Source organism: Synchiropus splendidus, chromosome 7 (genome assembly GCF_027744825.2).
Source record: "Synchiropus splendidus isolate RoL2022-P1 chromosome 7, RoL_Sspl_1.0, whole genome shotgun sequence".
NCBI lineage: Eukaryota > Metazoa > Chordata > Actinopteri > Syngnathiformes > Callionymidae > Synchiropus > Synchiropus splendidus.
Genome location: NC_071340.1, coordinates 16,799,981 through 16,818,053, shown reverse-complemented (window position 1 = coordinate 16,818,053; position 18,073 = coordinate 16,799,981). Strand labels below are relative to the sequence as shown.

The 18,073-nt window shown below is 45.0% G+C and overlaps 1 protein-coding gene across 2 annotated transcripts in view; it reads right to left on the bottom strand.

Annotated features, from left to right (window-relative positions):
• Positions 1-3,101: 3,101 nt before the first annotated feature.
• arid3c (AT rich interactive domain 3C (BRIGHT-like)) overlaps positions 3,102-18,073 on the bottom strand; it is a 37,647-nt gene continuing 22,675 nt past the window's right edge. For both annotated transcript variants that reach the window (XM_053871629.1, XM_053871628.1), the window contains 5 exons: positions 11,096-11,279; positions 9,986-10,236; positions 9,664-9,918; positions 6,292-6,381; positions 3,102-4,448 (listed from right to left, as the gene is read on the bottom strand). In XM_053871629.1, coding sequence (XP_053727604.1) covers positions 4,261-4,448; positions 6,292-6,381; positions 9,664-9,918; positions 9,986-10,236; positions 11,096-11,279 — 968 coding nt within the window. In that variant the 3' untranslated portion in view covers positions 3,102-4,260. The remainder of the gene's footprint in view (positions 4,449-6,291; positions 6,382-9,663; positions 9,919-9,985; positions 10,237-11,095; positions 11,280-18,073) is intronic.

Below are 18,073 nucleotides of genomic sequence, written 5' to 3'. Positions count from 1 at the left end.
AGAAAAAACTATAAAAAATATTTATTTTACTTTAAAAACATGTAGAACAAACGTCATCATATATTTGTGTTTCTGATGATTTCCTCAAAATACTCGAAAAACACCTCCCTTCAACACCCTGGGCATGAAACTCACGAGTCAGATCTCATGTACAGGTGTTTCTCAGCCCCCAGGAGTCTAGAGTTGTGGAATTTGGGCACGGCGGTGCCATGAATGTGAGCCTTTGGTGTCCAGTGTCGTTTCATCATACCCTGAAGGGAGCAGGATAGTCTACACCCATCTGAGTCCGGTGTCGCGGGCGAGGCCGGGTCTGCTGGGTCCCTGGTTTCCTGCCCTCTCACTTCATCACGTATCGAACCGGGAGAATTCTGTCCGTGAAGCTTGCTGACATCTGTTTCTCCAGCTGCTCCGTCCAGCAGCTTCCTTCAGATTGATGCTCCCTCTTGTTTTATAGAGCACTTATTGATCCGTGCCACGCTTGTCAGTGGTGCATAAAATTAACACCCTGTTATAGGGCCATGGATTTCTGTCAGGCCCTGACAAGATCAGCCATTATTGGACCGCTGGCCCTAATTTGTTTTTGTTTATTCAGGAGTATAAAGTAACATTCAGCCAGCCACGATAATAAGACTATTACCTCGGAATCCTTGTCGCGCCATCGACGTCCACTAATCTTTGCTGCTTCTAATTACATCAGGATTCTCTGCCTTAATTAACCAATCTTTACCCCATTTTACCTGCTTAATGCTGCACACAGGACTAGCACATTAGTTCAGCTGGCTGTGCCGCTCCACCACCGCAGCTGACTGTTGTCTCTTCCTCAATGAAGTCAGGGAAAAAACTTTCAATTCTGCTGAAGTACTGTATTCATCGCTGGTGGGGCCCGATCGGCTCCTGTGTGACGGGCCTCACTAAGATAGCAAGAAAAACGCGTGTGTGTGTGCACCTTGTATAGCTATACTTGTGGGAACCATTTCTTGGAAACGCACCTCCTTGTGGGGACCTTCTGCGTTTCAGTTTGGTCCAGAGTACTGGTTAAGTTTAGCCATGTGTTTTGGGTGTCTAGGTTTAGGGTGAGAGGCTGGGGAAAGGGTTATGGCAATGAGAGGTCCCCACAAAGGCAGAGATACAATTGAATTTAAAATTTTCATTTCATGCAAGTGGATTTTAGCATGAACGTGACTATCATGACACCCTACACGGACTGCCCTGCAGGAAGAGGGCATGAGAAGTCCCAGGTACCAAACACGTGTCTGCTCCTGGAACATATCTCACCCCGGTAAGTCCAGCTTCCATGGAAAAGCGGATCAAGAGGAGCAGAGAGGGAGGAAACAGCTAAACGCAAGATTTATTTCTCATATGCCACAAGTCAAACGGCAAAACAACAAAATCAATTCACTTGTTTTCAATTGTCCAATACAAGTCGAACCCGTGAGTCCCACAAACCTGTGCCGAGACTCCAGGGAGGATAAAGGAACATTGAAGCTTCATACACAGCTAGTCTAAACTACCATCATCGCGTCACGAAAAATACAAAGTAAACATCTTGTGATGGGTTTTATACACGACTCCTTTTGTTCGTGGCGCGACAAAATTGATTCAGTCTTTGGTGGAGATGTCAGCGACTGCACTGAGCTGCGACGAGTCCAGGTCACCCACAGGACCTGGTCATGCACTGTCTGGGTTCCTGAGCTCTGTCAGGTTGCTTGTCAGTCAGCACGATGATGCCACGGCTCCGGGGCTGGAGTGTGATGAATGGAACCTGCAACTGTTCACACCGCTGCGAATGTTCACCCTCTTAATGGGTCCAGCTCCTCTGGATGTTTATCTGAGAAGCACTCACCGTCTCAGCGTGGATGATGGAGCCTGAACAAACATCCTGGCTTCTCGCAACTCCTGCATCACAGCTTGAACCAGCTACACTGACCTTTGCGATGAAGCCCTGGCTGCTAGTGCTGCCATTGAAGCGGGAATCTGACCTGGATCTGAGGCAGATCTGGTCTAGCCAAATCTGTTTCAGACCCAACAAATGGATCCATACCAGAGGGCCCATTGTTCAAACACCATGCGGCCTCTATCCAGCACGGATCCCAGAGTACATCCGGGCCAGATGGAATTTGCGGGTTGTCTTTTAGTTAAAATAACTTGATGAATTTCTCATTATTTCAGGAGAAAAATGAAAATATTTTCATGTCTTCCTTTTGGTTGTCAACAATAATTTACATTAACATGTCAGGTTTCATTTGCCTGACATTGAAAAAGGTCCCAGGTCTGTGCCAGTCTGAACTGTCGGTACTGCGCCCGGTTCTCATGCCGAGAGCCGGACACCGTCAATGGAAAGCTAAATGGAACACCAGCGGCACGATTGTTGGCACGGTCCGTGACAAAAGAGGTAGATGTGTCGATAAAAATCTTTGGTATAATCACACTCAGTACGACGAACAAATCCAGTGATCCACAAGAACATTGATTCTCAAGTGGCTGTACATTGATCAAAGAAATTCATGAGGTATATTTGGTACTCTTCTATGAATATATATATACATCCGTGAGGTATTTCTTTCAGGGTAGAAACAGAAATTGCATGGTTGAACATGACACAATAAATAGGATCTGAGGGGAGCAGAGGAAAACGCTGCCTGGCTTTTCGACAGAGCAGAAAGTGAAGATGGCACCAAACCTGACTTGTAGCAAAACACTCTGAACATGTTTAAGACTGGAGTTCTCTCTGATGGTACACAATTACTGACCAAAGTGTTTCAATTTCAACATAAAAACTTGAAAAAATTTGAAGGTTGATAATCGACACAACGTAGCGAAACAGATATGTGAAGGCTAGCACTCACCCCGCCCCCCAGAGGGCGTGGCCTCAGCTCAGGGTCACTGGCTCAACACTCCAGTGCTTCTGAGTGATGACAACAATGGTGGTGACACAATATTTATGATCAACATTGAATGTTTATAGAAGTGTCTGTGGATGGGAGGAGCTGGCGTTCGATTGGATGTTTGTTTCACCAGCAGAACATTCATAGAAGATGTTATGAATGTAACAATTGTAACAATGTTTCTGAAGTATCATAAGGGTCCGGGATGGTTGAGTCTTTATAAAGTCCACAATTTATGATGCTTTATCAACCATATTATGATTATACAACATGTTCTACAGAGCCTTATGAGTGCATTATGATATTGCAATTTAGATTAGGGAACAATTATTACTCTAAATAAACTACATACTCAAATGTGTATTAGCAGCATATTAGCAAATAATTATGAAGTATTGATTTGTGTCTTGTTAAAACAGACTAGATTTTACAGGGAATAGTCAATAAGTTCACTGTAAACATTAAGTATTAACTGTAAATAAGCAAGTAATATGTTTATTAATGGCAAATAAGTCTTCCCTAATCTAAAGTGATATTTGTGTGTGTCATAGATGAGACCAGCTTCATATTTCCGTGCATATACAAAAGTTATGATCAAGGAACTGATGACTGAAGAGGGGGAGGAGGAGGAGTGAAGGAGACATGGAGGTAGGCTGGTTGATCAGGTAGTTTGGGGGGCGGGAGAGCTGAGCGTGATGGCAGCTCTGAGGAGGGGGAGGAGCAGCTAGCCAGAAGACCAACACCGAGGGAGAGCCTGCCTGAGACGCACAGCAGAACTGGCAGGGCTTCTTTGGCTGTTAAACACGTCACCTGTAAATATTGCAGAAGACAAACGGCACTGTTGTTTATTCATCTGCTGATTTGTGTTACCGCTGCTAAAGCTCTTTAAGAGGAACCATCTCATGTCCATCTGTCCTTCTCCGCGCACTAGACTACATGAGAGTGACACAGGAAACGTGACTCCAGCGCCTGTGGTGTGATCAGGTAAGTGTTTCTCAGAACATGGAAGGACGCGAAGCTTGGTGGAGTCAGGAGCACACTGGTGAGGTGGGGTGGACATGCAGGTGGGTCTCGTGGTGCTGGTGTCAGGTGAGGATGTGCAGTGACGCTGCAGTTGCGTCAGGAGAAATGTTTCCCTGTCCAGACGACAGTTGGTTTGATAGTGCTGACCTTCTGTAGTTTGGCTGGAGGAGCCAGCTTCTTTGGTGTCAGACAGAAGGCTCCTGTCAGATTCAGTGGAGGATCTGCTTCTTCAGAAATCAGTCTCGCACCACGGCGATCAAAACCTTCCACGCTGCATTGATGAAGTCTAAAAGGAGGAGGGGCGCGACTTGGACACAATGATGGGTTTAAATGAGTGGAGCGAGGAGGACGCTCAGGGCAGGGCGCTTTTGTGTCCAAGCAAAGAGGAGGTAGAAGATGATGAAGAGGAGGAGGAGGAGGAGGAGGAGCACGAGGGCTGCAACTGCGGAGGACTGCTCTTTCCCTGAGACGGACCGTTGCTGTGCTTGCTGTGGTGGCCCCCGAGTCCTGCGAGGGCCAGCTGCCGAGCAAAGAGGACGCCTGAGGACAAAGGCCAGAGTCAGGTCCACACCTTCAGATCTGGGCGTTTAAAGATCATAAAAAACTTATTGTTTTGGATTCCATTGGAGCACCTAAGAATTTTGGTTACAGAACAATAATGTATGTTACCAAAAATAAACCACTTATTACAATGTGAATTAGCACATTGTAGGACTGAACCTATAATGGCAGTTGACTGACCACAGTCATGTTGACATTAAAAAAATGATTTAATATTTTGTGGTTCTGAAACACCTCTGCCAAGGAGTTAAACTTAAGCACACGTGAGCTAAGTCAACAGGAAATAATTTGAGAGGACAACATCACTATTTCATCATCATGATGCCCAAATCGCTGCAGAGGGAAGACCAATAAACCATTGATCATTGCACAAATAGATGTTTCTTTTGACTGCGTGTGTGAAGGACACATGAGTTCCCATATTGTGCGCACACTGATGTGTTTTCATCAGGAGCTTCTGAGCAGAACCTGGGGGCTCGGTATGACAGTCTGTGCTGTGCTGCATGGTGTATCCCATCAGAACTGGTATCCTCCTCACGTAACACGCTGATAGTCGTCACCAATATTGCACAGCTACACTCATATAGATGGTATCACTCGTGACCTTTTCGAAGCTTGCAGACTCACCACAGGCTGAAAACACCAGGAAAATTGAGCTTGAGGACCTGTGAAATCTAACTTAACAAGTTGCTTATGTTGTCATCACAGTTGTGGACAGCATTGCATTATTTCAATATTAACCGTGTGACCTTTTCATTCAGACATTTGATCTAAAACATTTCCTCACTTACAGTCTCTCAGAACATGTTTTAAATACAGTATTAAAATTGTGAAACGTTTAGAGATAAACCTCTTAAAGTAACACGCATAGCAAGGTCATGTGAATTTACAAATACAATTCAAAGAGAAAATTGTGGTAAACTGTAGGACACACACACTTGTATCTCTATCCTTGTGGGGACATCTCATTGAAATGTTTAGAGATAAACCTCTTAAAGCAACACCCATAACAAGGTCACATGAATTTACTAATACACTTTGAAGCGAAAACTGTAGGTCACACACACATGCACACACTTGTATCTCTATCCATGTGGGGACATGTCATTGCTATAACCCTTTCCCCAGCCTCTCCCCAAAACCTAACCATCCAAAACCAATGGCTCACTATAACCAGGACTTAGAACCTACTGTAAGTGAAACCCAATTAAAATGACCCAGTTATTTTTAAGTCTTCATCTTCAGATTGAGGCTTGGATGTGTGGGGTCCAGCCAATTGTTCCCCACGTCGGTATAAGGTCCTCACAAGGACAGGATCAACTAGACACACATGCACGTGTGTTTTGACATTTTTGTGAAGGCCTCTCATTGCCATAACCCTTTCCCCAGCCTCTCACCCTTAACTTAACCATTAAAAACACATGACCTTAACCTTAACCAGGACTCTGAAATCCAATAATAATAAACTACTATGACTGAGGTTTTAACCCCCTATAACTTGTGAGGACGGGTCAAAATGTCCTCACAAAGCAAAATGTCCACACTAGAAGGAGGCTTGTCAAGACCTGGTATGGCAAAACATACCCACACGTACACACACTCGCACACACACACACACCACACAATAAGCCTCATCGACCTGGAAACCACAGGCTCAATTTTGAGATATTTAACTTTTTTAACTCTATTGGACTGCCACTTCATTACGATGGATTTTATAGCAAAGACATCAAATTGCGTGGAGGACTAAGCACCGGGGTGCAGGTATAACATATTGAATTTCCTGCCTGCAATTACATCAGCAAACGGCTGTTCTATTTACCTGTGTAGACAACTCCATTTATTTCTATTGACATGTTGATGCTGCTAATGCCGCTGGTAGACAGGTTCAATGCGCTCTCTTGTCTATCATCTGTCAAGAGAAGCAGAGAGAGAAAAACTCAATATGAGCATTTAGAAAGGGAACAGAAGGAGGCAGCACAGAGGATCAGTTGTAGCTGAGTGACAGAAGCGCCGGGCGGCTTTCCTTCCACACGTGTGCCCAAGATGACTGGTATCTGGACACATCATAAAGTCCAGAGTGACGCACGCGCGCAGACAGGGATCAAACTGCTATCAAACCTCCAGTAAACACGCACTTATCTGAGGGCATCTGGGTGGAGACAAAAACAGTAATCTTTAAATGACAGTGGGAGTTAGTCAGGGCCGCAGCCACAGACTTAACACGCCATCATTTTCCATCGGCATTAAGTGCATAGCCTGCTATTATGACTAATAGGAAAGAGGCAGCGATGCAGACAGAAATTATATCACACTTGAGCAGAGCCAGCTCTCCGTCTTCCTTTAGCCGCCATCATTAACTCATGGGGGACTGATGACTTGTCAGCCGCGCCAAGCTCAGCTCCATTTTTACTCATCAAACTGTTTCTTCATCACGTGTGAGAGTGTCTGCCGCGCGGTGTGGAGAGCCGGACCACAGTCTCCCAGGCAGGACTCAGACGCCACTGGCACTGTCGGGATTCTCAAGTATTTTTTATTTTTCACAAATACACTGTGAGTTTGGCCCTTCACTCTGAGCTTGTGAAGATCTCACTGACTGCAGTTCCATACAGAGTATAGCCCAACTAAGGCAATAACTCGATTAAGCATCCAAGTCAGATTGCGTCAGGTTCTCCCTGTTTACATGCAGTGGATATAAGTCCAATTACTGAATATTGCACCTCCATGATGAGGGGTGGCGCTGTGAGCGCTTCAGTCCTTCCACTTCCTCTGACTGTAGAGGAAGAGCAGTTGAAACTGACAGGTAACAAGAAGCCGTTTCAAACTGTTATACTGAACTGTGTTGACAGCGATGCTGCTGACGGATGAACTAGTTTAACTTCAGAGGTCCAGAATCAGCGTGTCGGCGCGATGGTTCAACGCCGTCACCGTCATGGAGCTGTCATCATTGTCAACACGCTTCCTTCAGCAGGTTCTGGAATTAAACTTGCAAGTTTCTGAATAAAAGGAGACTGTGTTGTCTATGTATGACTTTAATGATAGATGTCGAATAAATATACGGTCGCGCTTAAGGTAACAGTTGCTCACGTGCTGGTAATGTCGTCTGTTTAAAACAACAAATAACGTCTCTTTATGAGAACTAGTGATCAAAACAACCCGAGTGAAGGAAGCAGACGCCAAAGTTACATGTCTGCAGGTCAAAGTCGGTGTCGTGAGTTCCAAAACACAGCTGATATCAGGTTTGTCACATGTTCACCGCAGACATCGGCTGAGACAGAGGAAGACACATACTGCACATCTGGTTACACATGACTTCTGAATTGTAAACAAGCTTATAAGACATCATTAGACCGACGACCGTCTACGAGTTTGTTTACTTCCGCTGTGTCGCTGAAGCTCGTGCAGCCGCACATCACCCAGTCCGATCCTAGTCGAGCTACTCCGCTACGTGCTAGCTTATTATCCGCACTGTCCAGGCCATGTAGCCCGACTAATGGAAATGAACATTTCTCTCCAGTATTGGGTTGTTTACATGCATTTTAAAATTCCAAACTTTGCTAGACTAACACAGTAATTCGGTTTTCTGGCCCGTCATGTAATCACAGTCATTCATAAACCACGGTGTTTGTGGTTTGGTGAAGCGTCAGTGAATTTAATGATGAGCTACAGAGAAGTTGTTAGTTACACTGTAATAAAGTGACAGACCAGACTCACTTAATCATGGGTTCATCACCTGTGATCCACATTTCAAGTCTAAAAACGATCTCGAGAATGAGTACAACTCTAGTTCAGAAGCACTGACCCACTTTCACATCCTAAATTCAAATGTGTTTGATGAAATTCATGGTTCTCCATCTCACATTAGCAGAAGAGGGGCAGAGTTTACAGCTGTGTTTGTCAACATGTAGTGACACATCAGCGACACGTCCCCCTCAGCGGCTGTCAAACTTTTACCATTCTTAATCTCAATTAATCTCACTAAGGATGAGTTAGTATATATATATATATATATATATATATATATATATATATATATATATATATATATATATATATATATATATTCTTTAGAATAACTTCAGAGGCTCTGAAGAGATGCAACAACATGCAGAACATTGGACAATGCAACAGCAGAACATTGGAAACACCATTGGCCACTCGGCTGTTGAGAACATCCTCCTTTAAGTTACAATTAAAACAGATGTTAGATGTGTGATTCATTTGCCATTAATCGTGAGTTAATTCAGCTTTAGTGCGATTAATCGAGATTACATTTTTACTCTGTCAACAGAACTACCGCAGGACTGAACAGTTCATCGCCAAAACACATGGCCAGAATTGATGAGAAGTTACGAGTCTAACACTCTGTTTTGTCACTTTTTCGATAACGGATTTAAAAAGGCTTCGAGCAAAAAGGGCACTTGTCTCGTGCAAAGCTTGGGCTCCACTAGGGGGCTCTCTGTGCACGTGCCTGGTGCCAGCCATCACTTGAACTATAGCAACAGTCTCATCAATAAGTGTCTCACACACCCACTGTGGTTGGCTGATCAATAGTGACGTTCGTACATTTTTATATTTCATTATACACCTTTACTTGACGAAAACTGTGACCCTGATAGACTATATTTAATAACTTAAATCATCTTTTGATAATTGATCCACAGGATGAAAATCAGATGGAATGTGTTCCTCTGTTATTTGAAAAGTAAATGTTTTAAACCAATAAATTGATAAATAAATAAGAGTCAAAATCATTTTGTTGCGTTGCTAGAATGCTGTTCCTCCCTCCCACAGCACTGTTTGTTGTGAAGGTGGGAGTCGTTGGGTGCCATGGGTGAAAATCGTGTTCTTCCTCAACACATGCTTCTCTCTGTAACAGCAGGTCTTATAAATTGCCCTGTGTGTTGTGCGGATGGTGTCTGCAATTGATGTGACAGTGGAGGTGTGGAGAAGTTCTCTTCTGCAGTGCACTAGAGAGAACTACGCCCCTGGAGAGATGCCCTCCCATGCGACTTCAGGATATACAGCTTAGCCCGACCAAGTGGAAAACCAATGGTGGGGTATGGATAAAGACGATAAAGACTCTGATGTTACAACACAACTTGATGTCACTTGGTTCGTCCAGTACCTTGCGTGATCATGAGCTTGACTTGCAGTGCCACATCTTCAAAACGACAAGGCCTGATCTCCTCACCTCTGTTGTTGAGCTTGATGGTCAGCGGCAGCTGAGTGGCCATGGCCAGCAGGTTCTGCTGCAGGGCGTGCTGCATCAACCGCTGCTGCTCCTCCGTCACCATCATCACCTTCTTCTCTGGCGGCTCTCCAATCTCCAGCTTTTCCCGTAGCTGCTCCAAAGCCGCGGCCTGCACCACAGCAGCTGTGTGGTGACCACCGGGGGTCATGGGGAGTGTCACACGAGGGGCCGCGTACCCCGCCATCACAGACTCCTCTGAGAAGAGCATCAGTCAATGTCAGCAAAGTTCTCGGGCCCCAACTGACGGCACTATCAGCCTCACCTTTCTTGATGACAGGCACCTGCGAGATGTGGCCACTGTGGGCACTGTGGGACGGCATCTGTAAACAGGGCATCTCCATATTTGGTGAGGACAGGAGAGTCGGGGTCCCCACTGGGGAGTAGCTGAAGATGGCCGAGCCATAACTCTGTCGTCGGCCTTCTCTTCGATTGCTGTCGATGGCTGCCTGCAGCTCACCAGGCGAGCTCAGTCCTCGCTTTTCACATTCATAAGGGTAAAGGTACTTCATATACCTGCAGGGAGGAGGAATTATATTACACCCACAAGACAACCGTCTGTGTGTGAACGTCACCGCTGACTGACACAACTGACATGACCCCACCAGGCAGCTATTGTATCAACTCCACTCACTAATTCAGCACACCAACTCCAGTCGCCTTGTTTTTCAGCAGTCTCATACACAACAGGGTGGATTTAGGATGCGCTTCTCTCAACTCAAGTGAAAGCAAAATCGATCTATCAGGAATTCATGCACGGGTTTGCACCTGGTTAAAGTGCATAATAATGTGAATGGCCTGTTGGTACAATCAATAACTTGACAGGACCAACACAGCAGATGTCCACCACCTCACTCCATTTCATCGTCCCAATAACTCAACTCATGTGAGAGAAATGGCTTTCACTGAAGCTCTTAAAGGCTTATGTTGATTATTTCTCGTACGGACAGAACCTTCTGTCTGTGCACTTCCTTTGCTTCCCCCATATTTCTGAACGTTGCCAAGAAGCTTACAGATGCAGGCCAAAGAGAGCAATAGCACCAGAAACCGTGGGGGGCAGTGTTACTGTTACTACTGAGCAATTCATAGTCAGAAAATGTTTGCGTTCAAAACCATCGACTCTGATTTAGCACCTTCTACGTGCAAGCTAAAGACAAGCAACCAGGTGATCGCAGTTGACATAATGAGGACTACTGTTATGATAGTGGAAAAAATTAAAAAAGTATTTCGATGAAACAGTGTGTTCCTGTCTTGGGTCAGTTACGTTCCAGAGTCACAACTTGTGGGCCACATACTGAACTTCAAATGTGACACAACCATTCACCGAGGTTTGGAGTTGCTTGTCTTTCTTGTTATTGTCTCCACATGTACTCACTGTGTTCGGAGCGTGAAAGCTGCACTGGTTATGGAGGTAGGGAGGTTAAGGCCTTTGGTGATCTCACGCCATATCTTCTTATTGATGACTTCCACTAAGCCACCTTTTTCGGTGACAAGCTTGTAGAGCATGTAGAGATCCAACACCTGCTTGGCCATGATAGGAATCCGATTCACAGGAGTCCCTGCAGAAAGCAAACACAATATCCACAATCAATCCCATTAACTTGGGTCCCTTCCATCAATAGGCCTCAGCTCCTTCTTATATGAGCAATTTATCTGGATGCGCTCACTGGTCTGAGAGATGGCCAGCAGCCGGAAATGGAACTTCAGGAAAGTTTTCTGTGAAAATAGCTGTTAAATTATGGTCACAGACATGCAGAGTCTTCCCTGTTTGTGTTTGAATTTAGCTCCGTCACAAACAGCTAGAGATTAACATCTGATGGTGTCACACACACCCAAAAACACGCACCCCAAAAATGCATATTATACCATAAACAAATTGAACAAATGACATAAGCGTCTCCTAGAAGATGCTAGGATGCTTTATACGTGGTATCATTGCATGTGGGAATAAAAATTCTATCCACTTTCACTGACAATGCAACTAAAGGGAGCAAATTATTCCTGCTTTTCGCAAACTGCCACAGTCTGTGGGAAAATACCAGAATTACCTGTCCTAATGCTGCAATCTGTCTTGAAGCACCCCAATTATTGTCTGACACACTGGATATGTCTTAATCTCGTCAACCAACAGAAGCTCTTTGTGGTTGGTCTGTGGACAGGCATGGCAAGAAAAATGGTCTCTTATTGAAGATGAACTCTCACGAGATCAAATGCACTAAAACGAAGTGGAAACATAAAAAACAATGGGAGCATGGAGGTGGACATGGCTATGGTGGTTTTCTTTGGTATGTTTTTCACTGAAAATCAATATGACTGAAGCCCGTTGCTTGCGGATATGACATTGCGCATTCCGGCCAGACATATGAAGAGACACACCGCATGAGGATGATTCTCAATTCAGTAACTGACAAAAATTTCTCCTCTGCTTCCTTGTTTCTCCATTGCTTCTTGACTGGTTGTGTTCCGTTCCGTTCTGTTGTTTTTTTGTTTGTTTGTTTTTTGGGTGGGGGCTTCCGCCGCAGCTTCAAGTAACCGGGTGTAGGCAGCAGCCGATGAGATTTACGTTCTTCAGGATTCAAATTTTTACTGTCATCAAGTTAACAAATATCAAATACCCCCCTTTGTTTCCATGTTTCTCTGACTGGTTCCATTCCGTTCCAGGTTACAAGTCAGGTGGTGTCAGATTCCACTGCTCACATACAGGTCGTAAACACTGAAAACGTCCTTTTCCGTGCCAAATATCAGAACAAATTCACCGCTAACACACCCCAGGATTATCTCACAGGATGACCTTATAAGAGATAAGATACTTGGACACCTGTCACTTTTGATCGGGAAGGGGCAAAATATGGACAAAAACAGCCCAATAATCCTTTCAAGTGTACGCTGCTTACATCAAAGCCACTCACTGAGGACCTTAGGTTGCTGCAGTGTAAAGTATCATTAAAAAATACATAATGTCTTGGAGAGATGGAGACAGTGGAAAAGTGCAAACAATCATAGCATAATTTGGCTCGCCCACGTCAGCTATACAGGACAGAAACCTTGGCAAATCTGCTCTTCAAACCGGCCTCCACTTCATTTAGCGCGGGCTTGAAAGCAAAACCACAGTTGCCTATAAATTCAGGCGTCGATCTGTCCTTTGAATTACACGCTGCCTATATAATCTGTAAATAATTGCAGTGCATCTGCTTAAAGAATGGACTCCAGCCTGGATGCTTATTAGCAAAGTTAAGGGCTTCAGATAATAATTTGTACCAACAATTAAATGTTGGGCCATAAAGAGAAGTAGCCGCTCTTTGTGAAAACTTCAAAGTGGTTGACCCTGAGATAATTAACCTGCATTTTGCTGATAGAGTTCCATTGTGCCCATTGGATTTACCATAATAGGGATCAATAGCTGCAGAAATATAGCGAAAACAACAGCAGTGGGGCCTTTATAGCTCCGGGTGAGGGGGGCGGTGAAGTATCGTCTGAGGTGGTAAAACCACATCAATTAAGGTTAGTAATTACTTCGTATTGCCGTGCTGGCATTTGAACGAATGAGACACTATTAAAAGTAAAGATTGATGTTGCTGAGGCCTTTGAAAACAATGGCAGGACAGCTGACAGCAGCTCGGCCGGACAAAGACACTCAGGCTGATGCGCTCAGCCCAAACTGAGAGGGAAATAAAGCTGAACAAGATAATGTACATGAATAAGAGTCAAGGTTCAGAGCTGCAAGGTTTTAACCTCTAAATAGAGTTACAGTACATGTTGTGTAGTTTAAAACTACCTTTGGAACAGGTTCACTAACAAGTGATGCTGATGCTGACATAGCCCACCACTACAGTGGACACTAGTGAGGACCAGGAAAAAATCCCAAACCAACTCCCACTCTAGACAGATTACCCAAAACAAAAGCCCGATGAAGACCACCAGAGCAGGATGTTGATTTAAGATTCAGCTATTTGAGCTCTTGGATAACGATAAATATACGGTCACTATACATACAAAGTAGCAGGTACGTGACAATAAGAACTCAATGCAGAAGGAAAGGCTCATGCGTCAACAACATGGAAGGCTGACTTGAAGTTCACTTGACAACTGTCACAGGATTCACTGTATTTCTGTTTCGAACAAACGGTCCGCCCATTCATTATTACAAACTGTTTTTTGAACTTGGCACATGGGACCCATTCAGTGTCGTGGCTGATAGGGACATAACTCCATTTAGGTGACACAATTTGAGACAGCTGAAGATGGTGCAGATGTTGTTGATGATGCTGTTGTTAATCCCTTATGAAATCTCACCATCATTTTCCCCATACAGAGGTTAACTCCAATACAGTGGAAAAGAAGATTATAACTGCCTCCTGCTGTACCCACTGCAGTTTACCTACCGACCTAACGCCAACAGGTCTGGAGGCGACGCAGACAACCCGGCCCTTCAATTCGGTACCATCCTCCCTGACCTGCTACAAGACAAACTCTACCAGCTCAAAGTGCCTGCCACCTTCTGCAAGTGGATCATCGACTTCCTGATGAACTGGAGCCAGCACGCATGGCTGGGGACAACAGTCTCTCTCTGCTGTGTACTTCCCCCCTGGATCTTCTCCCTGTACACCCGCTACTTTACCTACAGCCATCTGCATGTCAAACTGAACAAGTTTGCTGACGACAGCACCCTCGGCGGACTCAACTTGGATGGGGGTGTGTTCGCCTTCAGGAGGGAGGTGGACCAGGTGGTGTCTTGGTACAGCCAGAACAACCAGGTGCTAAACGCCCAAAAGTCAGTGGAGATGACTTCATGGAAGTCTCAGGCCCACCACCAAGACCCGGGGACCTGTTGGTTGGATCACAGCTGACCCTTCCCACCCTGCTCACAGACTGCTTGTGTCGCTACCCTCAGGCATTTGCTTGCCGTTTTCCAGAGGTCCCAGTTGTCTATGGACTCAGAGAGACGGGAAACATTGGTCCTTCGTCCCGGTGTTTCTCTAGATACTGTTCAAAATCTACCTCTAGATTTTTAGCTACTTCTTGGCTGGCCTAAGCCAGTTTCAGCAAACAGAGACGAGCCACCAGCAACTTATCGGAATAAATATGGGCTATGGGTGTTCCGCATAGAGGGATTCTGCTGCTCTCAGGTAGTGCTTCACACACCGTAGTCCCAGTAAATATTATGACGTGAGTGCACCAGTGCGGAGGTTCGGCACAATAAATAATACCCAGGGCCATTGTCGACACCATCTGAGGAGGACAAGGCTCTAAAAAGAAGAGTTATGTGTTTCCAATAGTGAGTGTGATGTATTTGTCCAACTGATTCCCTGAAAGAGATACGCGGAATAAAAGAGTGAGGACAGAGGACCATTGTCAGCGCCACTATCTCATCAGCTAATGTATCACCTTGACAATAAGCACAAGAGTGGAAGAAGTCCACTTCCATGCTCCGACGGAAGGAAGAAGTAGGCCGACGCTGAGCATCAGTGGCGGCAGCAATCATCTTCATGCTTGGTTTCATCACTTATGCACAGCCAATACTGGGATGAGAATTTCTCCTTCTCATTGACTTTCCTCTTTGAAAGGCAGAAATGCACAATTAATGCAGCGTCACAGGGGAAACCATTTGTTTACCCACTGCAGTTCGATACCCTAAATGAAGACACAGAGGGAGGAAAAAGGGGGGAGACTGACGGACTCCCAGCAGGTTAAACATGTATTCTGAGGCTGTAACTGGACCTGCTGCACCGGATCTGCTTCTGGAACAGAGCGCCACCATGAGTGTAATTTCTTTAATGGATAACAGCTAAACTCGCTAAAACAGACTGTAGGCATTTGCTTATAGGATGCACAGAAAGTAAAAAGGATTCATACAGTTTGATTATTGGAGTCGGACAGGTGTTTTATTTTGATGATGATTGGACTTTCACCGGTTGATGTTAAACCTGTTTTTCTTCACAAGACACTTCTCTTCTCCATCAGGTCATATGTTACTTGAAAAATATGTGAGCAAACAAGCGAAATTGGGTAACAAAAAAGAGGAAGAGATCAATTCAGGGTGAGGAAAAGAACCCCTCTCTGAACAGACAAAACCAGGAGTCACACTTAAAATATGTGTTTATAGCAACAGGTGATTCTCAATCTGCCACCCCTGACAGCAGCCGGATCAGATGTGCCACACCACATCCAGACCGGATCTGCCAGATGGATATCCTGAGTGGAGTTGTCTATCTGAAATATTATATAATATCATACTTCTGGCAGATCTGGGTCAGATCGTGGCACGGATCTGGGCCCTATATTAATTTGAATTTGCTGGTCCTCATCTGTTTCAGATCCAACAAATGGATCCATACCAATGTCCACAGCATCCAGCCCACATCTGGGCCAGACACATTTGGTACACCTAGGAAGCCAGTCAATCCAAAATCACTGACATTGAACCAGTCCACTGCAGTACATTCCTGTGCGCTGATGAATTAGTGATGAATGTATTTTCAACAGTACCATCTAACACGGGTCAGATACAGCCATGTTCAGGGTTGACTTTTCACACTGCGGGTTCTGTCTCGGGTGGCCTGAGTTCGATTCGCCCCCTGCTGTGCAGCCTTGCACCTCTGCGCCTGAGGCGATGTCCCTTTTTTACTCCTCAGCTGGCGGCGCTCTGCGCAAAATAGCTGGTTTGTGACCCATGATGAAGCACGTCATGAGCCGTGCAACAACCTATTTACCAACATCAGGTTGACCTCCTTATTTCTGTGAATTCATAGTACTACGAGTCGTCCTCACCTCAGATATTAACTGATGACGGACCTCCACCACGGCTGTAACAGAATGTGGAGTTTCACAGCCAAAACTTGAAAGAGTGTTGTCAAGTTTACTTTACAAGGAAATAGAGAAAACAAGTTGCATAATATGGAGCGTCTTCATTAATCCAGGCTGCTCTTACAAAACGTTGAACACAGCAAGAGAGATTACGATCGAGAAGGTTTTAATCATACAGATCCAGACATCGGAAATGATCAATAAATAGTCTGGTGATCTTCAGTAACTTGGGGAAAATCAAGCCGCGTCTTTTCCTCACAGTCCTCCTCATGCAGACAGCTGTGCTGCAGCAAGTGAAAACAGAGCACAGCATTATTCATTGAAGCAAATCTGTCTGTCAATAAAATCAGGTGTAATAAAGGCGAAAACGTGAGTTATCAAACATCCGCACACATCGCAAGTCACGGACCGCTGCGCTCCCGTTCCCAAGCACAATGTTCCTGCACCTTCCAGCTGCACGCCTGTGTTCTGGGAGTTTGAGAAGTTGCTTTTGAACAATGTTTTCCGGCCAGACAGCGATTAGACCCTTTACTGCCCGGCATCTATCATGTTTGTGTGGAGTTGATCTGTACACGTAGTTTCCGGCATCTAGCGCCAAGTCGTCTGAGGCGAGAAACTCACCACCCACTGAGAGTTTCCCAAGACAAAGTGCAGGTCTCCAGCAGGGATCAAGTTTGTGGCCAAATCCCGACTTGCTTGTGTTCACATCTCTGACTTCTGAGCCAAAAGAGCTTTGTCTCGAGACAGAACCTGCAGTGTGAAGGCGGCCATATAGTGTCCAATTAAGCTAGAGAGCATGTCTTTGGGCTGTGGGAGAAAACTCCATCCGGAAAGGTCCAGAGCTGAATTCGAACCCGGAACCCTACTAACTGAACTAACCATGTGTTGTGAATGAATTCAATGTGTCTATCGATACATCAATCAAAACAGAGAAAAGCTGGTTTCTTAGTGATTTAGCCATTCAACACCTGAGGTTTGTCTGGGAAGAAGATGTAAATGTAGCTGCTGTAACTCGCTGGATGTGAAGTCGTGATATCATGCTGCAGAAAGGCAAAAATGTCCATCTATGAGGACACAGAGTCTCAGGAGGTATGTCTGATTATGGTGTTGAATATAAAGAGAAATATTGGAATTTCTGACCCAGCTGAAGGTCTTGCCGGGGTGCAGTCTCTGAGGGAAAAGGCTGTGAAGCCTAAACATATGCAGGGTAACTTTTAATTAGCCGTTTCTTGTCTCACATATTGTGGTAATTAGGTGGCAGAAAAACGTGGAGTGAAGTGCTGATGCTGTCCCTAGAGCTAATTGTGGATTAATAAGAAGAGCCAGGGGGCAACAGTAAATCACTCGGGGTATTTATCAGCACACAATGGAGTCCATCCCACCTTTGTCTGCTCAGCTTTTGATGGCAGCTCCCAGAGTATTGCCTGTCTCTGCGACAAGCACAAAGAAGTTCTGATCATCACTTTAACACGTGAGACAGTTGAGGGGGAACAAGAGCCGCTGCAGTGTAGTTGTGAAGACAGAGATAACGCCACATTTTTTTGTTGCC